Genomic DNA, 27,520 nt, shown 5'->3' on the forward strand with positions numbered 1-27,520 from the left:
CTTTAGATGGAGAACAGGAAAGGCATACTGGTTTTCAGGAAAAGGGCAAGCCTGTTCAGGAGTCTCTGGAGCCCTGGATCTTTATGAGGCTTCCATTCACCGAGTAGAAATGGAAGCAGGGAAAGACTCACCCTATGAAGACAGTAATCTCGTCCCCTTGATGTTCATCTCAACTTTTTTTCATTTACTTAAGAATTTTTCACCTTTCTTATCCCGATTTTGTGCTCACATGACCTTTTGTTCTCTCCATTAGTTACTTAGTTTCTTTGCAGCCACAATATGTCAGTCACTTGACGCGGCAGACCTCTGCCCAATGAAACAAAAGTCATCTTTCCCAGGGTTCCTGAGGAGGTAGAGGAGGTAGAACTGACCCAGAAACAGTGTTTTTGGCTGATACCACCAGCTGAGCTGAACCAGGCATTGAGCTGGACACCTGGCAGGGAGAAAAAGAAAGCCACATTTTTTTTTTTTTTTTTTTTTAAACATAGCTTTTCTGCATCAGCTTAACGAACAGAATGACACCTGACGTCAGATAACCTTGCATCTCATATAAGGAGATATTCAAGATTCGGCATCTAATTGGTGTTTGAACTTCAGAAAGTTTCCTTTTATATAGCGTCTGATGGCAGGGAAGATGTTAAGAAGCGTTTCTATTGGCTCGGAAGATGGCAGTGTCAGGGGATGGGATTATATGAACCCCTTCCTGCTGTGAGAGCCTCCATTAAGGGCCCAGAGGACTCCTCATGTACTTTGGGGAAACTGAAGCTGTTACCCAAAGACAAGAGGATCAGAGAACCATGAATGGACACTGCTTTCTCCAGGGACTTGTCTGTCTGCTCTTTAGCGTCCTATCGCGTGCTCAAGGTAAGTGTTCTTAAACTCAGCAGACTTGCTGGATTAGCCATAAGATTCTAGAGGAATGATCCGTGGGACCGTAAGGACAATACCTTTCTATTTGTTGACCATTTAGTTTTGACCAAATGTGATCCTTAGTGACAGTGAGTGCTGAGTTTTCTCCCTTGGGGTTCAGTTTTTCAAGTTAAGCAGTAATATGCTGCAGAGATATAAATTCTATTCACAGACCTAACTCTATGTTTTTAGCCCTCCCCAAGTACACCTAACAGCTCAGAAAATGTCTGACCACTTCTCAGTTTTCCTCTAATGGATTATGGCTGAGGGACTGCCTCTGTTACTGGGTCCCTGATCTGTCTTTCTCATACTTTATCTTACACCTCTCCCCACCAGTTCAGTATTTCGGATCTTTTAGATTGTGGACATGTGTGTGTGTGTGTGTGTGTGTGCGCGCACATGTGTGTTTATGTATGTATGCTTTGAGTGTATGCATACATATGTGTGGACTTCCTGGTGTCTCAGTGATAAAGAATCTACCTGCCAATGCAGGAGATGCAGGTTTGATCCCTGGGTCGGTAAGATCCCCTAAAGAAGGGGACAGCTACTCACTCCAGTGTTCTTGCCTGGGAAATACCATGGATAGAGGAGCCGGGTGGGCTATAGTTCATGGGGTCACAAAGAGTCAGACACGAATTAATGACTAAACAGCAACATACATATGTGTGTGCATGTGTGTGTGTCTCTATATGTGAGATAAGGGAATGGGTAAAGGTGAATTGGAAGAGTATTTATAGGCTAAATGTGTGAACAGAAATAAATCTGCCCAGTGGAAGTTGATTTTTTAGATAGGAGTCCATAGAACTTCCCTGGTGGCACAGATGGTAAAGAATCTGCCTGTAGTGCAGGACACCTGGGTTTGATCCCTGTGAGGGGAAGATCCCCTGGAGTATGAAATGGCAACCCACTCCAGTATTCTTGCCTGGAGAATTCTATGGTGGGCTACAGTCCATGGGGTTGCAAAGAGTTGGACATGACTAAATGACTTACACTTTCACTTCACTTTCCATAGAACTACACTCTCTATGCTAGACTGCTGGATTTACTGGTAGCAATGGTAATGGTGGTGATGATATGTGTGTATGTATATATGGTGAGGGCAAATATGGAAATCTTCCTTTCTATGAGTAAAGCCCTCTCAGTAGAAACTGTAATCACACCTCCGGATAACCCTGCATTTGCATTCGAACTCTGAGTTTCTTTTTCTTCCCCACAAACAACCCACAGCTCAGACGTGTTTCTGCTTTTCTGTAGTCTTTCCCCAGCATAGGATTTGGCAGTACTGTGTCTTCCTGCCTGTAATATTTTCCCCTCCTACCTCTTGGATCAGTGGTCCTCCAACCCCTCTGTGCAAAGGAAAAAAAACTAACATCAAACGTAGGTGCCATCAATGGACTGATGCATTGAAGGCAGAAGAGGGATTTAGTCTTAGAGACTTGACGATGTTCTCCACTGAGGCAGGCCAATTTTTCCCTGTCTCATTGGAGAGCAGAAGCTTGCTCTGTGACATCTTAATGGATCAAATATTTAGCAAGAACTCTGTGTTTGTGAATGTCCCTGTGGTGAATATTCTCACTTGTCATTCCCACAGAAGCTGTATGAAAGTTGGTCTTCACTGTGCCCTGAAATGAGGAGAGTCCAAGACACCTGCTTTGAGTTCCTGAAGTTAGAATGAGCTAGTCACATGCCTGGAAAGTCAGCTTTTCCAGGTTAGCCCTTGCTCCTGGCTGCTTTAGTAAAGCCCATCTCTCCAACCCTTCCTGATCCCACATTCCCTCTTTATTTCAAGCCACCCCCTCCCCCCAATGCTGTCAGAAGTCTCTGTCTCTCTTTCTTGGGAAACTCCACTTCTCCCCAAAGGAACAAGAAGTTCTGTTCTTCACTCCCTTGCTATATTTCTTTCAAATTCTAGTTGGAGATATCCTTGGTGTTAAGATTTCATCTTCCCAGGGGTTAAGATTTCATCTTCTAATGCAAGGAGTGCAGGTTTGACCCCCAGTTGGGGAGTTAAGATCTCACATACCTCACAGCCAAAAAGAAAAACAAAAACAAAAAAGCCAGAACATAATAACAGGAATATTGTAATAGATCCACGTCAAAAAAAATCTTAAAAAAACCCCCAAAACAAAACTTCCGGTTCCTTGGGTTTGGGACATATTATAATGGTGGTTGTCATTTTTTCAGGCTTTGCAGGCTGTTAAGAATAGAGGTAGACTCTCTGAGTGAAATATAAAATTGGCTCTCTGATTCCATTTTGGCCTCTCCAGCTATGAGCACAATGAAAGAATTTCTCATTAGGCTAAGGAGAAATCACAGTTCACTCAAACAAGCATGTTTCCTCAGAGAGAATGCTCTGTAGAATCATATTATTAAGGCAAATATTCACGTACTAAGAAACTCAGTTCACATGAGCTTGCCCCCATATACTTGTCAGTTTCAACTTTGGTATTATCATTCCCAAGAGCATTAAATATCTTCTGAGCTTGCACTTGTCTCTAAAGTTCAAGGCAGGATATACCAGCTCCCTTTACATTCTTTCTGAACACAATCTCTGCATTAAATCTCAGTCCCTACACACACACACACACACACACACACACACACACACACACACACACACGACTGGATATTCAGTTCAGTTCAGTCACCCAGTCGTGTCTGAATCTTTGCGACCCCATGGACTGCAGCACGCCAAGCTTCCCTGTCCATCACCAGCTCTCAGAGCTTACTCAAACTCATGTCCATTGAGTCAGTGATGCCATCCAACCATCTCATCCTCTGTCATCTGCTTCTTCTCCCACCTTCAATCTTTCCCAGTATCAGGGTCTTTTCCAATGAGTCAGTTCTTTGCATCAGGTAGCCAAAGTATTGGAGGTTCAGCTTCAGCATCAGTCCTTCCAATGAATAGTCAGGACTGATTTCCTTTAGAAAGGACTAGTTGGATCTCCTTGAAGTCCAAGGGACTCTCAAGAATCTTCTCCAACACCACAGTTCAAAAGCCTCAGTTCTTTGGTGCTCAGTTTTGTTTATAGTCCAACTCTCACATCCATACATGACTACTGGAAAAACCATAGCCCTGACTAGACGGACCTTTGTTGGCAAAGTAATGTCTCTGCTTTTTAATATGCTCTCTAGGTTGGTCATAGCTTTTCTTCCAATACCATTTTATATCCACTTTCAAAATAATATATTTTAAATTTCTTTTTGTTCGTTAAAATATATTCTATGCCATTTATATGGTTGCCAGTATTTCAGTCATCCCATGTCATTGAATCATAACTTATTTATCTAATCCTATTTGTTGTTCATTAATATTTTCAAATGCCATTCTTCATCTCAAAACAAGATTGAATTAAGTTTTATTCCATGCAAATAATTTTGCAGTTTCACTAAAGGCTATTCAAAACCTTATTTTGAATTTATTTTACCATGGCCAAAAAATCTGTATGATTCATAGTGATGTCCCTTTTCATTCTTGGGATTGTTAACTTCATTTTCTCTCTGCTCTTCTTAAGTATTGCTCAGTGTTCATCAATTTTCAATGAGCCATGTTTAAAGTGCTTTCTTCTATGTTTTCTATCTTATGCTTACCGTCTTTTCCATTAATTTTTATTCCTTTTTAAACTAACCCCAACATTCTACATCCTTTAAACTTTCTCATCTCCTAGTTTCTTAATTAGAAGGTTACCTTTTTTTTCACTCTTTCCTCTTCCCTAAATCTTGAGTGTAAATTTCCCTTAAGGACTACTTGAATTTTATTAGAAGAATTTATTATCATATCATTATTTTGTGTTTATTATCATTATTATCAACCTTTATTATCATTATTTCACAATATTTTGTAAGTTTTAAATTTATTCCCAGATTCAGGTGTTTTTTTGGAAGGGCGTTGCTGAATTTCCCCAAATAGGGATGGCTAACAATATTTTCTTATTAATTTCTTAATTCTATTCCTCTGTGGTCAGAGTAAATATGCTGTATGAATTCAAAGAGTGAAAAATTTTGTCCTATTATATGGTCATTTTAGTAAATGTTCCTAGTGCATTTACAGTAATGTGAACTCTTGCATTGTTGAATACATTGCTCTATATTTTACTTAGTTAAATGTGCTAGTTATGTTGTTCTACATCTACTGTATTCTTTTTTTTTAAATGTTTGTTCTGTCTGCTACTGAAAAAGATACAGCAATAATCCCAAATTTTGACTGTTATTTTATTTATTTCTTTTTTTCAATCTGTCAAGTATATTTCAAAGCTGTGTTCTGTTACCTTTCTTGAATTTTGTTGTCTATAGTATCTTTATTAAGGGTGCATCTCATTATAATCATGAAAATTCCCTCTTTAATTCAATTAGTATATCTTGGCTTAAAGTCTACTTTCTGGGACATTGGTATAGCTATTCCAATTTTCTTACAGTTAGTACATTTTTTCCATCATTTTACTTTCAACCTTTCTTTGCTTTCATAATATAAGGTGAGCATTATGCAAGGAACATCTATGTCAGTTTTGTTTTATCTTAATCTATTTACTGTAAATGCAATTACTGATATTGTTGTGTTGGTATCTACCGTTTGCTTTAAAAAGATTAATTTATTTATTTTAATTGGAGGCTAATTGCTTTACAATATTGTAGTGTTTTTTGCCATACACGGACATGAATCAGCCATGGGTGTACATGTGTCCCCATCCTGAACCCCCCTCCAACCTCCTTCCCCAACCCCTCCCTCAGGGTTGTCCCAGTGCACTAGCTTTGAGCACCCTTTTCATGCATCAAACTTGGACTGGTGATCTATTTCACATACAGTAATATACATGTTTCATTGCTATTCTCTTAAATCATCTGACCCTCACCTTCTCCCACAGAGTCCAAAAGTCTGTTCTTTACATCTGTGTCTCTTTTGCTGTCTTGCATATAGGATCATCATTACCATCTTTCTAAATTCCATATATATGCATTAATATATAGTATTGGTGTTTTTCTGTCTGACTTACTTCACTCTGTATAGTAGGCTCCAGTTTCATCCCCCTCGTTAGAACTGATTCAAGTGCATTCTTTTTAATGGCTGGATAATATTCCATTGTGTATATGTACCACAGCTTTCTTATCCATTCATCTGCCGATGGACATCTAGGTTGCTTCCACGTCCTGACTTTTGTAAACAGTGCTGTGATGAACATTGGGGTACATGTGTCTCTTTCAATTCTGGTTTCCTCAGTGTGTAGGCCCAGCAGTGGGATTGCTGGGTCATATGGCAGTTCTATTTCCAGTTTTTGAAGGAATGTCCACACTGTTCTCCATAGTGGCTGTACTAGTTTGCATTCCCACCAACAGGGTAAGAGGGTTCCGTTTTCTCTGCACTTTCTTCAGCATTTATTGTTTGTAGACTTTTGGATAGCAGCCATTATGACTGGTGTGAGATGGTACCTCACTGTGGTTTTGATTTGCATTTTTCTGATAATGAGTGATGTTGAACATTTTTCATGTGTTTGTTAGCTTTCTGTATGTCTTCTTTGGAGAAACGTCTGTTTAGTTCTTTGGCCCATTTTTTGATTGGATCGTTTATTTTTCTGGTATTGCACTGCATGAGCTGTTTGTATATTTTTGAGTTTAATTCTTTGTCAGTTGCTTCATTTGCTATTATTTTCTCCCATTCTGAAGACTGTCTTTTCACCTTGCTTATAGTTTCCTTTGTTGTGCAAAAACTTTTAAGTTTAATTATGTCACATTTGATTACTTTTCCTTCTATTTCCATCACTCAGGGAGGTGAGTCATAGAGGATCTTGCTGTGATTTATGTCAGAGAGTGTTTTGTCTATGTTTTCCTCTAGGAGTTTTACAGTTTCTGGTCTTATATTTAGATCTTTAATCCATCATGAGTTTACTTTTGTGTATGGTGTTAGAAAGTGTTCTAGTTTCATTCTTTTACAGATGGTTGACCAGTTTTCCCAGCACCACTTTTTAAAGAGATTGTCTTTTCTCCATTGTATAGTCTTGCCTGCTTTGTCAAGGATAAGGTGTTCATAGGTGTATGGATCTATCTCTGGGCTTTCTATTTTGTTCCATTGATCTATATTTCTGTCTTTGTGCCAGTATCATAGTGTCTTGATTAATGTACCGTTGTTCAGTTCAGTTCAGTCGCTCAGTCCTGTCTGACTCCTTGTGACCCCATGAACTAAAGCACACCAGGACTCTCTGTCCATCACCAACTCCGGGAGTTTACTCAAACTCATGTGCATTGAGTCAGTGATGCCATCCAACCATCTCATCCTCTGTCGTCCCCTTCTCCTCCTGCCCTCAATCTTTCCCAGCATCAAGATCTTTTCAAATAAGTCAGTTCTTAGAATCAGGTGGCCAAAGTATTGGAGCTTCAGCTTCAACATCAGACCTTCCAATGAACACCCAGGACTGTTCTCCTTTAGGATGGACTGATTGGATCTCCTTGCAGTCCAAAAGACTCTCAAGAGTCTTCTCCAACACCACAGTTCAAAAGCATCAATTCTTCAGTGCTCAGCTTTCTTTATATGCCAACTCTCACATCCATACGTGACTACTGGAAAAACCATAGCCTTGACTAGATGGACCTTTGTTGACAAAGTAATGTCTCTGCTTTTTAATATGCTGTCTAGGTTGGTCATAACTTTCCTTCCAAGGAGTAAGTGTCTTTAATTTCATGGCTGCAATCATCATCTGCAGTGATTTTGGAGCCCCCCAAAATAAAGTCAGCCACTGTTTCCACTGTTTCCCTATCTATTTGCCATGAAGTGATGGGACCAGATAGCATGATCTTAGTTTTCTGTATGTTGAATTTTAAGCCAAATTTTTCACTCTCCTCTTTCACTTTCATCAAGAGGCTCTTTAGTTCCCGTTATGCTATAAGGGTGGTGTCATCTGCATATCTGAAGTTATTGATATTTCCCCCAGCAATCTTGATTCCAGCTTGTGCTTCCTCTAGCCCAGTGTTCTTCATCATGTACTCTGCATATAAGTTAAATAAGCAGGGGGAGAATATAGTCTTTACATACTCCTTTTCCTATTTGGAACCAGTGTGTTCTTCCATGTTCAGTTCTAACTGTTGCTTCCTGACCTGCATACAGATGTCTCAACAGGCAGGTCAGATGGTCTGGTATTCCCATCTCTTTCAGAATTTTCCACAGTTTATTGTGATCCACACAGTCAAAGTCTTTGGCATAGTCATTAAAGCAGAAATAGAAGTTTTTCTGGAAATCTTGCTTTTTCAATGATCCAGCAGATGTTGGCAATTTGATGTCTGGTTCCTCTGCATTTTCTAAATGCAACTTGAACATCTGAAATTTCACAGTCCATGTACTGTTGAAGCCTGGCTTGGAGAATTTTGGGCATTAATTTACTAGTGTGTGAGATGAGTGCAATTGCGCAATAGTATGAGCATTCTTTGGCATTGCCTTTCTTTGGGATTGGAATGAAAACTGACTCTTTCCAGTCCTGTGGCCACTGCTGAGTTTTCCAAATTTGTGGACATATTGAGTGCAGCATTTTAACAGCATCATCATTTAGGATTTGAAATAGCTCAACTGGAGTTCCATCACCTCCACTAGCTTTGTTCATAGTGATGCCTCCTAAGGTCCACTTGACTTCACATTCCAGAATGTCTGGCTCTAGGTGAGTGATCACACATTGTGATTATCTGGGTCATGAAGATCTTTTTTGTACCGTTCTTCTGAGTATCCTTGCCACCTCTTCTTAATATCTTCTGCTTCTTTTAGGTCCATACCATTTCTGTCTTTTATTGAGCCCATCTTTGCATGAAATGTTCCCTTAGTATCTCTAATTTTCTTGAAGAGATCTCTAGTCTTCCCATTCTGTTGTTTTCCTCTATCTCTTTGCATTGATCACTGAGGTAGGTTTTCTTATCTCTCCTTGCTATTCTTTGGAACTCTGTATTCAAATGGGTATATCTTTCCTTTTCTCCTTTTTTCCTCTTCTTTTCACAGCTATTTGCAAGGCCTTCTCAGACAGCCATTTTGCTTTTTTGCATTTCTTTTTCTTGGGGATGATCTTGATCCCTGTCTCCTGTATAGTGTCATGAACTTCTGCCTGTAGTTTTGTGGTATAGTAAAATCAGGCAGGTTGATTCTTCCAGTTCCATTCTTCTTTCTCAAGGTTGCTTTGTCTATTCAAGGTTTTTTGTATTTCCATATAAATTGTGAAATTATTTGTTCTACCAATACCATTGGTAGCTTGATAGGGATTGCATAGAATGTATAGATTGCTTTGGGTAGTATATCATTTTCACTATATTGATCCCTCCAATCAATGAACATGGTATATCTCTCCATCTATTTGTGTCATCTTTGATTTCTTTCATCAGTGTTTTATAGTTTTCTATATAGAGATCTTTTGTTTCTTTAGGTAGATTTATTCCTAAGTATTTTATTCTTTTCATTGCAATGGTGAATGGCATTTTTCTGTTAATTTCTCTTTCTGTTTTCTTAATTGATCCACTTGCTTTATGTTCCCTTTTCATTCCTTTTTTTTCTTTCTTTAGTATTATTTATATCTGTTATTATTTCAGATTTCCCTTTTTCCTTTGGAGTTTCAGCAGCTTTACTAAGAGTGGGGGGTTTTCATACTCTTCCATTTATTTTTTTTTTTAATTATCTATCATTATACCTTCATATATTACTTCTGTAGTTCTGTCTCTCTGTCTCTAGATCTCTTTTCCCTCTCCTCCTACTCCTTCTTCTGCTTCTCATCACTCATCTTTAGGACTCCTCTGAAAGAGGTGAAAGTGAAGTCATTCAGTCTTGTTTGACTCTTTGTGACCCCATGTATTGTACCCTACCAGGCTTCTACATCCATGGGATTTTCTAGGTAAGAGTACTGGAGTGGTTTGCCATTTCCTTCTCCATGGGATCTTCTTGACCCAAGGATCAAACCCAGGTCTCCTGCATTGTAGGCAGACACTTTTACCATCTGAGCTACCAGGAAACACATTAGAACTTCTCTAAGTCACTATATTCTGAGTTCTATCTAAAATTCTTTTAACTTATTCATTCACTTTTTATGGTTGGCAATGGTTCCTTTGATATTTTTATTTATTAATGATTATTTGGTATTTTTTTCATCTTTTTACCTGTTTATTCTCTTCTCTCTTTTCCCCTAAATACATTAATCTTAGTTAAACTCCTTATCTGCCAAATCCAACATTTCTATCATGTGTGTCTTTGCATTCTCTTATTTTTTGTTTTCACTTTGATCATTTGTCATGTTATCCTAGCTTGTCAAATGTCATGTTATTTTTTATTGAATACTATAAATTATATATGAAAAAGTAAGCTATTCCCAATACTTTTTTAACGCCTGTAAAGATTTACCCTTTGTTTTGCTAGACAGGTAGGGGGAAGTGGTAGATGCCATTCAAACATCTAAATATAACCTAAAATTGAGCTGTAACAAGTGTGGGTTGCAGTTCTGGTAACACTCAGCCCACTTCTGATTTCTCTGTCCCTATGACATGGACTTTAAGAGATTTCAGTTCAGAGCCTAGATTCTTTGGTAGCTCAGTACCCAAGAGAATGAGAATGACTCTGCTTTCCAAGTCTTTTTATGTAGTTCTCTAGCTTCCTGCCCTTCACAGCTTATATACTGGGCAGATATTTGAGGAGAAAACGTGCTGTGTGAGAGAGGCTCTCAAGACTCTAATTTTGTCACTCAGCACCAGGTAACTCCCAAATTATGCTGGTTCCCTGTCACAACAGTAGTCCTCTGCTTGCCCAAGCCCAGATTCTGAATCATTAAATTATGCAATGAATTGGGAAATTCCCATAGAGAAAAAAAACACTATAGATCCTGGACTAACATTGAAATAATCTCCACTCTTTAGAATTTTAGCATATTTAGTTCATGTTGTGTTAGCAAATGTCAAATACATTTACTGTTTTTTAAAAAACATTTTTCATCTTTTAAAGTTGTATCCAGCAAGACCCAGCAAGACAGATTGGCCTGCTATGAACTCCTCCATTCTCCCTGGAAGTGGAAAATTTTAGGTTTAATTCTCTACTTCATTATTTACTTAAAGTGCAGCGCTGATAGACACTATTTAACCTTTCTTTATGTCACTTTTATGTATAAAAAGAGAGAAGAATACAGGGAGCCTGTTAATGTTATTAGTTCAAGGGCTTTCAGAGCAGTAATGTAACTTATTACTGCTCAATGATAGAACCAGAAGGGCTTTTCCAGTGGCTCAGTGGTAAAGAATCCACCTGCAAAGCAGGAGACACTGGTTAGATCACTGGGTCATGATGATCCCCTGGAGGAGGGCATGGCAACCCACTCCACTATTCTTCCTGGAGAATCCCATGGGTAGAGAAGCCTGGCGAGGTACAGTTCATCGGGTCTTAAAGAGTTGAACATGACTGAAGCGACTAAGCACACATACACACTATTTCCTCCTCAAGATCATATAACTCCAAAATTTGAATAACAGAGATTCTTGACACAAAGTCCAAGGAGGGATTGTGTGATGGAGAAGAAGAACATTCTCTGATTCCCAGTGGAATCTGGCCAATGTCAATCAATGTTACCTGACATCATCTCTCATACAAATTGTTTAATCCACTCAAGAAGATCACAATTTTTGAAGCTGAGTTTCCAGATCTGAAGTCTGAAGCTTAGAACCAAAAGTGATATATTCTGGGGTAAACCAAGACATCTCAGAATCCATTTGTTTTTCAGTTCTGAATGACTGTACCAAGGAGAAGGATTCTAATGGTAGAGGATTCATGACTGCTATCTGAGGCATCTGATGAGGCCAGTTCCTGACTCCACTCCCTTTAATCAACCCCTTTAACTCTTAAGTAAATGGCATCAAAGTGTGTGTGGTTTGTATGGAATCCATCCAGCTGCCAGCTCATTCCTGTGACTCTGAACTCATTTAACTGCTCTGGGAAGAGAGACCAACATTTCCTGTAAATCTTTCTCAGATGCTGTGCAGATCTCTACAGATCAGAATGTTAACACTGATATGACCTTGTAACACCTTCTGTCTCAGGCTACTCTTTAGAGTGTTTTCAACTTAATATTTCCTGGGTTTTTTTCCTCCTATTTTTCAACCTTATTAATTCTCTTGCAACTGCTGTAAGAAATCAGACCCCACTGCTGCCCCAGTGCAATGACTCCATTTCAGAATCAGCAGGGTCTGCAGCCTCAGAGGAGAGCGCCCCTTACTGCTCAGGTGAGGCTCCCACAGGACAGAAGACCCTTCTCATTCCCCAGGTCAACACCCACATTGTCCCATTTCTCTCTCCTCAGGCAGCAAACAGCTCCGCCTGGTGGACGGGGGCGGTCCCTGCGCCGGGAGAGTGGAGATCCGTGACCAGGGCTCCTGGGGCACCATCTGTGATTACCGCTGGGACCTGAATGATGCCCGCGTGGTGTGCAGGCAGCTGGGCTGTGAAGAAGCCCTCGATGCCACTGTCTCTTCCTCCTTTGGGGCAGGATCTGGGCCCATTTGGCTGGACAACGTGAGGTGCACAGGAAAGGAGTCCCACGTGTGGAACTGCCCTTCCCGGGGCTGGGGGAAGCACTACTGCGATCATAGCCAGGATGCAGGAGTCATCTGCTCAGGTATGGTCAGTTCATTGCCCACCAGCTGGGAGAAAGGAAAGTTCCAAGAAAGCTGGTGTCTGATCAGAGGGACAATATGAGACGTGTGGGCTAGAGAGGACTGAAACAACTACCCATCCACCCTGAGTGCACTGTAGCTATGAGCTATGAGCTTCATATGCTTTCCTCTTACAAGTCTCTGCTATTCTTTTCTTCTCCAGTGGTCTTACCTGACACTAAAATAGCTTTATTCATTCTCCCAGTTAAAATAAATCCTCATGACTTTTTTCATAGTTCACGTTTTGTAAGAGTGAAACATTTGCTAACCGCCACATACACATTCTCTTTGTACAGGAAGGCTATGAGAGGGAGCGACAAAAATGAGGATGTACTTTCCTGGGTGGAGTTGTTTCTATACAAAGTGTGTGAGACATTATTTTGCACTAGGTTAGTACGAGTGGAGGCTACTCCTACTGTAGGAGGACATAATTGACTTATATAGAGGGTATCCCTACAGAGGATATCATTTAACAGATCAGAGACTCTTATGGATTTGTGCCAGATTTCAAGTTTCCTTTGCAAATTTAGACATAAATGCTCATAGTTCTTTGATGGTAGAGAATTGTTGATGAAATGCTCTGAGTCATATATTCTTCCATTGTTATTAGAAAAGTCTCTCTCTCCAATTTTTACTTTAAAATATCTGTATAAATGAGTCTTTGGAGGAACACTTAGCCATGTGCTGACAAGTCAAAGGTGGAGGTAATAAAATTTGAATTTCTTTATTTTATGATAAGAGATTATATAGTTTATATTTGATGACTTCAATGATATAAGAGAATTGCATTTGGGGGCTTATTTGGAGTAAGTGGACAAATATAATTTTTGAAGAAGGTGGAAAAGGTTTTATAGTAGCTGGGAGGAAGGAGAATGGCAATGGGAGCTGATGAAGGCAACTGTGAGGTTCTCTGAGCAGCACTGAGGGGCCGGGTGTTGTATGGAGGTTGCTATGTGTGCCTAAGGACACAGGTGTGTACACAGCAAGAGACTAGACAAGGATATATCTTTATTATATTTAATATCTTTACTCACATTAGCCTTCTATTTATTCATTTTCTTGAAATTGTCACACACTTATTCTTCCCTGTAAATTTTAAAATCAAGTAGAAAATAAAAAAGATATACTATATCTCAGAAGTCTCTATCCTGATATATTTATAAGACTTTATTGATTATTCAGCATATATTTGAATATTTCACATGTATCAGGGTATATAAACCAGAATGCAAGAAATACTTCTTTCTTGTTCTTTCTAAATTTTTAATCTCATGGAATTAATTAATAATATCAATAACCTCAGATATGCAGATGACACCAACCTAATGGCAGAAAGTAAAGAGGAACAGAGGAGAGCCTCTTGATGAAAGTGAAAGAGAAGAGTGAAAAGCTGGCTTGAAACTCCACATTCAAAAAACTAATGTCATGGCATCCAGTCCAATCACTTCATGGCAAAGAGATGAGGAAAAAATGAAAACAGAGACAGACTTTATTTTCTGGGGTTCCAAAATCACTATGGACAGTGACTGCAGTCATGAAATTAAAAGATGCTTGCTCCTTGGAAGAAAAACTATGGGAAACCTAGATAGCTTATTGAAAAACAGAGATATTCCTTTGTGACAAATGTCCATATAGTCAAAGTTGTTTTTTTCCAGTAGTTATGTATGGACATGAGAGTTGGATCATAAAGAAGGCTGAGCACTGAAGCATTGATACTTTTGAACTGTGGTGTTGGAGAAGACTCTTCAGAGTCCCTTGGACAGCAAGGAGATCAAATCAGTCAATCCTAAAGGAAATCAACCCTGTATAACTCATTGAAAGGACGGGTGCTAAAGCTGAAGCTCTGATACTTTGGCCACATGATAAGAAGAACTGACTTATTGGAAAAGACCCTGAGGCTGGGAAATGTTGAAGACCGGAGGAGAAGGGGACAACAGAAGATGAGATGGTTGGATGGCATCACTGACTCAGTGGACATGAGTTTGAGTAAACTCAGGGAGATAGTGAAGGACAGGGAAGCCTGGTGTGCTGCAGTCCATGGAGTCACAAAGAGTCAGACACAACTGAGTGACTGAGCAACAAAAACAACCAGTTAAATAAAAATGCTTTAATTAGAATGTGTAGCCTGTAACCAAATTCCCAGCCAGAGAAGACTAGGGGTCCTAACCTGGGCCTCACTGGGGAGATGGAAATGGATAAATAATAAAAGACCAGCAGATCATCCTCTCTTTCATCATTCATTCTTATATCAGTGGTCAAGCTAATCCTTCAATTCTTTAATTTCTGTGGTGTCTTTTCTGTTCTCTCCTGCTCTCTAAAGTAGATTTTCATTCTGTTACATCATTCTTTTTGAGACTTCAAAGTTCACATACTTATGCAATCAGAGTCCTTTACCAGGAGAAATTCCACCATGTATGTAAATAATAATGAGCACACTCAGAAACCATGCAAATTATTTAAAAAATTATTCTTTATGATGTGCAGGGATTGTTTCCCATTGGATTACCTTTTTTTCTATCCAAATAGGGTCCCTGAAGGATGAAATCATGAACATGAGTCTTTTTTTTTGTCTCTCTTTCATACTCCATCCACTCCCCCTTTAACTCACCCCATCTCACTCCCTATAGAAGTTCTTTCCTTTTGGAGCTCCTTTTCATCTTTTTGTAGCTCTTAAGATTGTTTCTTCATTCCTGCATTGGGGGAAATGGGAAAGGGTAGCAGTGTTAGGTGGAAAATGTGAGAAGCACGGAGATAAAAGTTGTTAAAATCTTGTTGAACAAGTATTTGGTTTCCAAATCTATATTTCATCCCTATTGAATCTCCCCCCCCCCCCCATTGAGTCTTTTGCAATTTAGAAATCACTAAAATATATATGACTTGCTTGCTCTCTGCTCTCTTCCTCTCACTCTTCTTTTGTATAGCTTGCCAGCTTCTTATCTCAGAAATACAAATAGGAAAGGAATATGCAGTCGCCATATAGATAGAGTTAGAATATATTAAACTATCATTACTCCTCCACATTTGCTAAGTATCTCATGTATAATCTGAAATAATCAACTAACTCAGTTGTCTTGCATAATCCCACTGAGACTTTACTTTCTCTTAGTTGTGTTCATAAATCCTAGGTTTTTAACAAAAATGGCTAGGACCATTCCCTCCCTCTCCTATGACTCTCTGAGCTTTCATCATTTCCAAACTTTTCTGTGAATAACTTCTTTCACAATTAGATTACCTAATTGTGACCTAGTGCCTGCCCTCAGATCCAGACTGCATGATGTTCCCTGTCCTCAGTGACTTGAATATTGGCTCTGAGAGAAAACTAGTCAAAATTCTAGCCCCAGAAATCTCAGGATGACGTTCTAAACTTCTCTGGCTCTTAGACCTCTAACCTTTTGAATCCCATGGTCTTTTTTCACTCTCAGTTTGTTCAGCTCTGCACCTGTTTGAATGTCTACCACTGTGCAGTTTCTTTGGGCACTTTAGTTTCCAGGCCCCCAGATAGGAATTAACATTCCTAACCAATATATATTCTCAGGATTCAGCCATTCCAAACTGACCCTGCAATCCTTCTGGATATCTCTTCAGAAACTTGCTCATGAAAAATGCATTTTTATAATGACAGTCAAATTCTCTCTTCTTATCCCCTCTTATTTCACTGCAGGAAAGAAAAGCTCTCACACCATTGCCTGTGAGGTGTTGCTTTCAATTGTCAAGCCAGTTTCATGAACACTCACTGGGTTTGTTGTTTGTTTCTCTTAGGATTTGTGCGTCTGGCTGGAGGGGATGGACCCTGCTCAGGGCGAGTAGAAGTGCGTTCTGGAAAAGCCTGGACCCCAGTATCTGATGGGAACTTCACACTCCCCACTGCCCAGGTCATCTGTGCAGAGCTGGGGTGTGGCAAGGCTGTGTCTATCCTGGGACATGTACCCTTCAGAGAGTCTGATGGCCGGGTCTGGGCTGAAGAGTTCAGGTGTGAGGGGGAGGAGCCCAAGCTCCGGGTCTGCCCCAGAGTGCCCTGTCCAGGGGGCACGTGCCACCACAGTGGAGCTGCTCAGGTTGTCTGTTCAGGTGAGATGCATGGCAGGACTTAACCTCCATGTACAGTCGGTTCAGCTAAAAAAAGTAAGACTTTGCTGAAATCCTGTCTTCTTCTACCAGCATACTCAGAAGTCCGACTCATGACAAACGGCTCCTCTCAGTGTGAGGGATGGGTGGAGATGAATATTTCTGGACAATGGAGAGCTCTCTGTGCCTCCCACTGGAGTCTGGCCAATGCCAATGTTGTCTGCCGTCAGCTTGGCTGTGGCGTCGCCATCTCCACCCCAAACAGAGCAGAAGGAAGTGATCGACTCTGGAAAGCCCGATTTCACTGCTCAGGGGCTGAGTCCTTCCTGTGGCAATGCCCTGTGACTGCCCTGGGTGCTCCTGACTGTTCCCATGGCAACACGGCCTCTGTGATCTGCTCAGGTAAGACAGGGATGGGCTACTATATTTAGGATGCTCCTGGAGTGAAATCTCCCTAAAGCAGAGAAAAAGAGAAAACAGGCTTAAAAAGGAAGATATTCTGTAGTGAAATATTTATTCTTGTTACTGAACTCAGATTTCAGCTGCTCATTACTCAAGAATCCAATACTGAGAGAGGAGTGTGGGGTAAAATTAAAGATAGCTTTATTGAGGAAAGCAGCAGTTCTGGGGAGACAGAGGATTAATGTACCAAAGAACCAGCTCCTCCTTGGTGATCAGGGGTAAGAATTTTTAAATGGGAATTTCAGGAGTGCACAGGTGGAGGTTTTGTCAGGTCTGGCAAACTGTAGTTCACTAGAGAAGGGAATCGCAAATCACTTCAGTATTCTTGCCTTGAGAGTCCCATGAACAGTATGAAAAGGCAAAAAGATAGAACACTGAAAGATGAACTCCCCAGCTCGGTAGGTGCCCAATATGCTACTGGAGATCAGTGGAGAAATACCTCCAGAAAGAATGAAGAGATGGAGCCAAAGCAAAAACAACAAACAGTAGTGGATGTGACTGGTGATGGAAGTAAAGTCTGATGCTGTAAAGAGCAATATTGCATAGGAACCTGGAATGTTAGGTCCATGAATCAAGGTAATTTGGAAGTGGTCAAACCGGAGATGGCAAGAGTGAACATTGATATTTTAGAAATCAGTGAACTAAAATGGACTGGAATGGGTGAATTTAACTCAGATGACCTTTATATCTACTACTGCAGGCAAGAATCACTTAGAAAAAACAGAGGAGCCATAGTCAACAAAAGAGTCCTAAGCGCAGTACTTGGATGCAATCTCAAAAGTGACAGAATGATCTCTGTTTGTTTCCAAGGCAAACCATTCAGTATCACGGTAATCCAAGTCGATGCCCCAACCAGTAATGCTGAAGAAGCTGAAGTTGAATGGTTCTATGAAACACCTATGAGACCCTCTAGAACTCACAACAACAAAAAGATATGTCTTTTTCATTATAGGCGACTAGAATGCAAAGTAAGAAGTCAAGAGACATGTGGAATAGTAGGTAAGTTTGGAGTACAACATGGAGTACAAATTGAACCAGGACAAAGGCTAACAGAGTTTTGCCAAGAGAACGCACTGGTCATAGCAAACACCTTCTTCCAACAACACAGGTGAAGACTCTACACATGGACATCACCAGATGGTCAGTACCAAAATCAGATTGATTATATTCTTTGCAGCCAAAGATGGAGAAGCTCTATACAGTCAGCAAAAACAAGACCGGGAGCAGACTGTGGTTCAGATCATGGACTCCTTATGGCAAATTCAGACTTAAATTGAAGAAAATAGGCAAAACCACTAGACCATTCAAGTATGACCTAGATCAAATCCCTTTTGATTATACAGTGGAAGCGAGAACTAGCTTTAAGGGACTAGATCTGACAGAGTGCCTGATGGACTATGGGCGGACGTTCGTGACATTGTACAGAGGCAGTGAGAAAGACCATCCCCAAGAAAAAGAAATGCCAAAAAGCAAAATGGTTGTCTGAGGAGGCCTTACAAATAGCTGAGAAAAGAAGTGAAAAGCAAAGGAAAAAGGAAAGATATACCCATTTCAATGCAGAGTTCCAAAGAATAGCAAGGAGAGATAAGAAAGCCCTCCTCAATGATCAGTGCAAAGAAACAGAGGAAAACAATAGAATGGGAAAGTCTAGAGATCTCTTCAAGAAAATTAGAGGTACCAAGGAATATTTCATGCAAAGATGGGCACTATAAATGACAGAAATGATATGAATCTACCAGAAGCAGAAGATATTAAGAAGAGGTGGCAAGAATACATAGAAGAACTATACAAAAAGATCTTCATGACCCAGATAACCAAGATGGTGTGTTCACTCACCTAGACCCAGATATCCTGGAATGTAAAGTTAAATGGGCCTTAGGAAGCATCACTATGAATAAAGCTAGTGGTGGTGATGGATTCCAGTTGAGCTCTTTCAAATCCTAAAAGATGATGCTGTGAAAGTGCTGCACTCAATATGTCAGCAAATTTTGAAAATTCAGCAGTAGCCACAGGACTGGAAAATGTCAGTTTTCATTCCAATCCCAAAGAAAGGTAACACCAAGAAACGCTCAAACTACAGCACAGTTGTACTCATCTCACACACTAGTACAGTAATGCTCAAAATCTCCAAGCTAGGCTTCAACAGTAAATGGACCATGAGATTTCAGATGTCCAAGCTGGATTTAGAAAAGGCAGAGGAACCAGAGATCAAATTGCCAACATCTGTTGGATCATCAAGAAAGCAAGAGAGTTCCAGAAAAAAACATCTACTTCTGCTTATTGACTATGCCAAAGCCTTTGACTGTGTGGATCACAACAAACTGTGGAAAATTCTTCAAGAGATGGGAATACCAGACCACCTTATCTGCCTCTTGAGAAATTTGTATACAGGTCAAGAAGTAACAGTTAAAGCTGGACATGGAACAACAGATGGTTTTCAAATAGGGAAAGGAGTATGCCAAGGCTGTATGTTGTCACCCTGCTTATTTAACTTATACACAGAGTATATCATGCTAAATGTAGGGTTGGATCAAGCACAAGATGAAATGCTGGTGGCTGAGATGGTAAAGCATCTGTCTGCAATTCAGGAGACCTGGGTTTGATCCCTGGGTCGGGAAGACCACCTGGAGAAGGAAATGACAGCCCACTACAGTACTCTTGCCTGGAAAATCCCATGGATGGAGGAGCCTGGTAGGCTACAGCCCATGGGGTCACAAAGATCGGAAACAACTGAGTGATGTCACTTTCATGTTCAAACTATTATTATTTTGTCCTATTTGACTGCTTTCCTTTGTTTCTGATTTTTTTTTCATTTCTGTGATTAAATTTATTCTTTGGCTAGGTTTTTCTACAAACAGAGGCACGTGTAGGACATGAGGGTGGTCTGTCCTGAGAAGGCTCCGTAAGGTCCTCCTCCATAACATTCTCATTGTTCACTCATTTTTTCAGGGGAAAGAAGTGCTCATAAATGCTAAAAAGTGCTATGTCAGGGAGAGAAATGCCTAGATGAATAATAGTTTTTATGAAATATTATTATTTAAGGATAATAATAGAGAACAAAGTACAAACAATAAAGTGTACACCTAGGTCATGTTCTCCAACCCAGATCTACAAAGAGAACATTCATAACACCACAGAATCACTATTGCCTCCCAATAGCTGTGTCCCCCTCCTCTCCTGGGAGGACTGCTTACCTAAGACTTGTACTGCCTTAGAATATATTGTCAGTTTGTGAACTTTAGGTAAAACCATACCGTATGTTTTCTTTTGAGTCTAATTTCTTTGACTCCAAACTGTGTTTGAGATTCACTCATGATGTTGTTTATGGCAATATTTTTATTAATTTTTATTATTATATAATATTCCTTTGAATGATCACATGACCATGCACTGATTCATTCAAGTAATGGCAGAGATTTGAATTTATTTCCAGTTCTTGACTATTACAAATACAAATGTGCAAATTACCATGACTATGACTTCTGGCAGAAATATTTTTTATGATTTTTGTGTGTTTAATTCTTGGTCTTATATTTTAATTTCTTAATGGTATGCTGTACTTCAGTGAGCCAAGTTACTAATATTCGGTTTGACTTATGACCTTTTTCTCTGTACATGTAGTGCTCCTTCAGTCAGTCAGTTCAGTTCAGTCACTCAGTCATGTCCGACTCTTTGTGACCGCATGTCTGCAGCACGCCAAGCTTCTTTGTCCTTCACCATCTCCTGGAGCTTGCTCAAACTCATATCTATTGAGTCAGTGATAACATCCAATCATCTCATCCTCTGTCATCCCCTTCTTCTCCTGCCTTCAGTCTTTCCCAGCATCAGAGTCTTTACCAACGGGTCAATTCTTCTTTTCATGTGGCCAAAGAACTGGAGATTCAGCTTCAGCATCAGTCTTTCCAATGAATATTCAGGATTGATTTCCTTTAGGACTGACTGTTTGATCTCCTTGCAGTCCAAGGGACTCTCAAGAGTCTTCTCCAACACCACAGTTCAAAAGCATCAGTTCTTCAGTGCTCAGCTTTCTTTATGATCCAACTTTCACATACATACATGACTACTGGAAAAACCAAATCTTTGTTGGATCTTTGTTTGCAAAGAAATGTCTCTACTTTTTAATATGCTGTGTAGGTTGGTCATAGCTTTTCTTACAAGGAGCACGCGTCTTTTAATTACATGGTTGCAGTCACCATCTGCAGTGATTTTGGAGTCCAAGAAAAGAAAGTCTCTCACTGTTTCCACTGTTTCCCCATCTATTTGCTATGAAGTGATGGGAACAGATGCCTTGATCTTCGTTTTTTGAATGTTGAGTTTTAAGCCAGCATTTTCAGTTACCTCTTTAACTTACATCAAGAAACTCTTTAATTCCTTTTCACTTTCTGCCATAAGGGTGGTGTCATATGCATATCTGAGATTATTGATATTTCTGTTGGCAATCTTGACTCCAGGTTGTGCTTCATCCAGCCTAGTATTTCACATGATGTACTCTGCATATAAGTTAAATAAGCAGAGTGACAATATACAGCCTTGCAGTACTCCTTTCTCAGTTTTGAACCAGTCTATTGTTCCAGTCCACAAGGCTCCTTAAATCCTTCTGAAAAGAACTTTGTCTACTACAAAATCACAAAAATGTTCTCTGAGAATACCTCACAGAAGTGAAATTATTTTTCTTTTGCATAACATTGTACACTGATTCTAGGATTGATATCTGTGAAGAATAGGGTCAAGTGTCATGCTTTCATATGGGCATCCAGTTGAAGCAGAATCTTTTTTCTGAAAATGCTATTCCCCACTGCAGTGCCATCTTTGTGATAAGTGAAAGGGTGCATACATCTGAGCACTTCTTTAGGACTCTATTCTGTTCCACTGTGTGTCATTTGTCTATCCTTGCCCCTATACCACATTTTCTTAATTATTGTAACTTCAAGTAAGTATTGAACCTTCTCTGGTGGCTCAGATGGTAAAGAATCTGCCTGCAATGTGGGAGACCTGGATTCGATCCCTGGGTTGGGAAGATCCCCTGGAGAAGGGCATGGCAATCCACTTCAGTATTCTTGCCTGGAGAAACCCCATGGACAGTGGAGCCTGGTGGGCTACAGTCTGTTTGGTCACAACAAATTTGACATGACTGAGTGTCTAAATACATATAGTAAGTCTCAGTTCAGTTCAGTCGCTCAGTCACGTTTGACTCTTTGCGACCCCATGGACTGCAGCATGCCAGGCCTCCCTGTCCATCACCAACTCCTGGAGTTTACTTAAACTCCTGTCCAATGAGTTGGTGATGGCATCCAACCACCTTATCCTCTGTTGTTCCCTTCTCCTCCTGCCTTCAATCTTTCCCAGCATCAAAGTCTTTTCCAAAAGTTTAGTTCTTTGCATCAGATGGCCAAAGTATCATAGTTTCAGCTTCAGTATCAGTCCTTCCAAAGAATATACAGGACTGATTTCATTTAGGATTGATTGGTTGGATCTCCTTGCAGTCCAAGGAACTCTCAAGAGTTCAAAAGCATCAATTCTTCAGTGCTCAGATTAGCTCAACTCTCACATCCTTATAGGCTGGAAAAACCATAGCTTTGACCAGACAGACTTTTGTTGGCAAAGCAATGTCTCTGCTTTTTAATATGCTGTCTAAGTTGGTCATAACTTTTCTTCCAAGGAGTAAGCATCTTTTAATTTCATGGCTGCAGTCACCATCTGCAGTGATTTTGGAGCCCCCAAAACTAAAGTCTCTCACTGTTTCCAATGTTTCCCCGTCTATTTGCCATGAAGTGATGGGACTGGATATCATGATCTTAGTTTTCTGAATGTTGAGATTTAAGCCAACTTTTTCACTCTCCTCTTTCACTTTATCAAGACTCTCTTTAGCTCTTCTTCGCTTTCTACCATAAGGGTGGTGTCATCTGTATATCTGAGGTTATTGATATTTCTCCTAGCAATGTTGATTCCTGGGTAACTTTAATTTAAAGAAGTTATGTTGTTGCTTCTCTTGCCAGCTGCTTAGGTCACTCTTGGATTTTGTATTTTGTATACATTTTTGAGCTGAAGCTCCAATACTTTGGCCACCTGGTATGAAGAGCTGACTCATTTGAAAAGATCCTTAAGCTGGGAAAGATTGAAGGTGGGAGGAGAAGGGGACAACAGAGGATGAGAGGATGAGATGGCATCACTGACTCAATGGACATGAGTTTGAGTAAACTCTGGGGGTTGGTGATGGACAGGGAGTCCTGATGTGTTGCAGTCCATGGGGTTGCGAAGAGTTGCACATGACTGAGCAACTGAACAATAATATCATAAATTTCGAATCAGCTTGTCATGTTTCACACACACAAAAGCATAAGGGAATTTTATTGCAGTTATATTTAATCTGTATATAAATTTGAGAATTATTGACTTTGACAGCACTGAGTTTCCCAATTCATTGGGAAAATATATCCCTTCATTCAGTTAGGTCTTGAATTCCTCTCAAATGTTTTGCACATCTTTAACTGGATTTTCTCATAGGCATTTTATGGGTTTGATGTTATTCAGTCAGTCAGTTCAGTTGATCAGTTGTGTCTGACTCTTTGCGACCCCATGGACTGCAGCACACCAGGCCTCCCTGTCCATCACTAACTCCTGGAGTCCTCTCAAACTCACGTCCATCGAGTCAGTGATGCCATGCAACCATCCTGTCTTCTTTCGTCCCCTTCTCCTCTGCCATCAATCTTTCCCAGCATCAGGGTCTTTTCCAATGAGTCAGTTCTTCGCATCAGGTGGCCAAAGTATTGGAGTTTCAGCTTCAACATCATTCTTTCCAAAAAATATTCAGAATTGATTTCATTTAGGATTGACTGGCTGGATCTCCTTGCAGTCCAAGGGAGTTTCAAGAGTCTTCTCCAATACCACAGTTCAAAAACATCAATTCTTTGGTGCTCAGCTTTCCTTATAGCCCAACTCTCACATCCATACATGTCTACTGGAAAAACCATGGCCTTGACTAGATGGACCTTTGTTGGCAAAATAATATGCTTTTTAATATGCTGTCTAAGTTAGTCATAACTTTCCATCCAAGGAGTAAGCGTCTTTTAATTTCATGGCTGCAATCACCATCTGCAGTGATTTTGAAGCCCCCCAAAATAAAGTCAGCCACTGTTTCCAGTGTTTCCCCATCTATTTGCCATGAAGTGATGGGACCAGACTCTATGATCTTAGTTTTCTGAATGTTGAGCTTTAAGCCAACTTTTTCACTGTCCTCTTTCACTTTCATCAAGAGGATGTTTAGTTCTTCTTCACTTTCTGCCATAAGGGTGGTGTCATCTGCATATCTGAGGTTTTTTATATTTCTCATGGCAGTCTTGATTCCAGCTTGTGCTTCATTCAGCCCAGCATTTTGCATGATGTACTCTGCATATAAGTTAAATAAGCACGGTGAGAATACACAGCCTTGATGTACTCCTTTTCCTATTTGGAACCAGCCTGTTGTTCCATGTCCAGTTCTAACTGCTACTTCCTGACTTGCATACAGATTTCTCAAGAGGCAGGTCAGGTGGTCTGGTATTTCCATCTCTTGAAGAATTTTCTATAGTTTGCTGTGATCCAAACAGTCAAAGGCTTTGGCATAGTCAGTAAAGCAGAAATAGACGTGTTTCTGGAACTCTCTCGCTTTTTTGATGATGCAATGGATGTTGCCAATTTGATCTCTGGTTCCTCTGCCTTTTCTAAATCCAGCTTGAACATCTGGAATTTCACAGTTCATGTTTTGTTGAAGCCTGGATTGGAGAATTTTGAGCATTACTTTACTAGCGTGTGAGATGAGTGCAATTGTGTGGTAGTTTCAGCATTCTGTGGCATTGCCTTTCTTTGGATTTTGAATGAAAACTGACCTTTTCCAGTCCTGTGGCTACTGCTGAATTTTCAAAATTTACGGCATATTGAGTGCAGCACTTTCACAGCATCATCTTTTAGGATTTGAAAGAGCTCAACTGGACTTCCATCACCTCCACTAGCTTTGCTCATAGTGATGCTTCCTAAGGCCCACTTGACTTCACATTCCCAGATGTCTGACTGTAGGTAAGTGATCACACCATCGAGATTATCTAGGTCGTGAAGATCTTTTTTGTACCGTTCTTCTGTGTATTCTTGCCACCTCTTCTTAATATCTTCTGCTTCTGTTTGGTCCATACCATTTCTGTCCTTGACTGTGCCCATCTTTGCCTGAAATGTTCCCTTGGTGTATCTAATTTTCTTGAAGAGATCTCTAGACTTTCCCATTCTATTGTTTTCCTCTGTTTCTTTGCACTGATCACTGAGGAAGGCTTTCTTATCTCTCCTGTCTATTCTTTGGAACTCTGCATTGAAATGGGTATATCTTTCCTTTTTCCTTTGCTTTTCACTCCTCTTCTTTTCTCAGCTCTTTCTAAGGCCTCCTCAGACAGCCATTTTGCTTTTTGGCATTTCTTTTTCTTGGGGATGGTCTTTCTCACTGCCTCCTTTACAATGTCACAAACCTCTGCCCATAGTTCATCAAGCACTCTGTCTATCAGATCTAGTCCCTTAAAGCTATTTCTCACTTCCACTGTATAATTGAAAGGGATTTGATCTAGGTCATACTTGAATGGTCTAGTGGTTTTGCCTACTTTCTTCAATTTAAGTCTGAATTTGCCATAAGGAGTTCATGATCTGAGCCACAGTCCACTCTTGGTCTTGTTTTTGCTGACTGTATAGAGTTTCTCCATCTTTGGTTGCAAAGAATATAATCAATCTGATTTTGGTACTGACCATCTGGTGATGTCCATGTGTAGAGTCTTCACCTGTGTTGTTGGAAGAAGGTATTTGCTATGACCAGTGTGTTCTCTTGGCAAAACTCTGTTAGCCTTTGTCCTGGTTCATTTTGTACTCCATGTTGTACTCCAAACTTACCTACTATTCCACGTGTCTCTTGACTTCCTACTTTTGCATTCCAGTCCCCTATAAAGAAAAGGACATCTTTTTTGGGTGTTAGTTCTAGAGAGTCTTGTAGGTGCTTCCAAGAACCATTCAACTTCAGCTTCTTCAGCATTACTGGTTGGGGCATCGGCTTGGAATACCGTGATATTGAATGGTTTGTCTTGGAATGAACAGAGATCATTCTGTCATTTTTGAAGTTGCATCCAAGTATCACATATCAGACTCTTTTGTTGTCTATGATGGCTCCTCTGTTTCTCGTGAGGGATTCTTTCCCACAGTAGTAGATAATGGTTATCTGAGTTAAATTCACCCATTCCAGTCCATTTTAGTTCACTGATTTCTAAAATGTCTACGTTCACTCTTGCCATCTCCTGTTTGACGGCTCCCAGTTTGCCTGACTCATGGGCCTAACACTCCAGATTCCTATCCAATATTGTTCTCTATAGCGTCAGCCCTTGCTTCCAACACCAGTTACATCCATTACTGGGTGTTTTTCTTTTTTTTTTCTTTGACTCCGTCTCTTTATTCTTTCTGGAGTTATTTCTCCACTGATCTCCAGTAGCCTATTGAGCACCTACAGAGCTGGGGAGTATGATATTAGTGTTAGTATTAGTTAGTATTATTATGTTATTGATGCTATTAGTGTTTTATTTAGTGAAGGATTTGTAGGAATAAATTCTCTCTGAATTTTACTTGGATTCCCCAAATGTTAGGTTAGTATTTTCCTTTAATCCTTCTTTCTTTCTTTCCTCTCTCTCCCTCACTCTAATTTTCTCTCTCTTTCTCTCTCGCTCTAACTTTCCCTCTCTCTCCTTCTTTGTCCCCCCTACCCCATTTTTCCCTGAGTGTGTAAAATCTTTCTGGGTTAAGTTGCAGACATGATGCTCTTTTATCCCTCCCTCCCAACAACAACAACAAAATACTTCAGGGAATTTCCTTACATAACCACAGTTCAGTCAAACTTTTAGAGCTGTCAGCTTCAGTGTAAGTGTAACCACATGAGAAACCCCAAAGATAGAACTGCCAAGTTGAATCTTTCCCAGATTACTGACCCAGGAAATCATGAGCAAAATAAAAAAAAAAAATTCCTTCAACTGCTAAGTTTGGGGGAAATTTTGTTATACAGTATTATTAAACAGGCACTTACCATATGACCAGCATTTCTAAATAGAGGAATATCTATCCTCTGATCTTGAATTTGACTATTTCTACTTTATGTTGATCTAATGTGCTGATACATGCATTCTCTAGTTCTTAATTCAGCTATTAACTTTTACAGCTCTAGAATTTTCATTTGTTTTTGTTATCCTTTCTCTGCCAAGATACACATTGTGTTAATTAATTCTTTGAGAACTTTAATTCTCTGTCAGACTATAAAACTCTTAGAGGAAAACATAGGTAGAACACTGTTTGACATTAATTGCAGCAAGATCTTTTTTTTTTTTTTTTTAAATATTATTTTATTAGTTGGAGGCCAATCACTTTACAACATTTCAGTGGGTTTTGTCATACATTG

The 27,520-nt window shown here is 39.9% G+C and overlaps 1 protein-coding gene across 1 annotated transcript in view; it reads left to right on the forward strand.

The window, feature by feature from the left end:
- The first annotated feature begins 797 nt into the window (after positions 1-797).
- LOC136168399 (antigen WC1.1-like) overlaps positions 798-27,520 on the forward strand; it is a 112,113-nt gene continuing 85,390 nt past the window's right edge. Inside the window, exons 1-4 of the mRNA XM_065935850.1 lie at positions 798-864; positions 12,198-12,512; positions 16,309-16,617; positions 16,708-17,016. Of these exons, the coding sequence (XP_065791922.1) occupies positions 798-864; positions 12,198-12,512; positions 16,309-16,617; positions 16,708-17,016 (1,000 nt within the window). The remainder of the gene's footprint in view (positions 865-12,197; positions 12,513-16,308; positions 16,618-16,707; positions 17,017-27,520) is intronic.

Source organism: Muntiacus reevesi, chromosome 1 (genome assembly GCF_963930625.1).
Source record: "Muntiacus reevesi chromosome 1, mMunRee1.1, whole genome shotgun sequence".
NCBI lineage: Eukaryota > Metazoa > Chordata > Mammalia > Artiodactyla > Cervidae > Muntiacus > Muntiacus reevesi.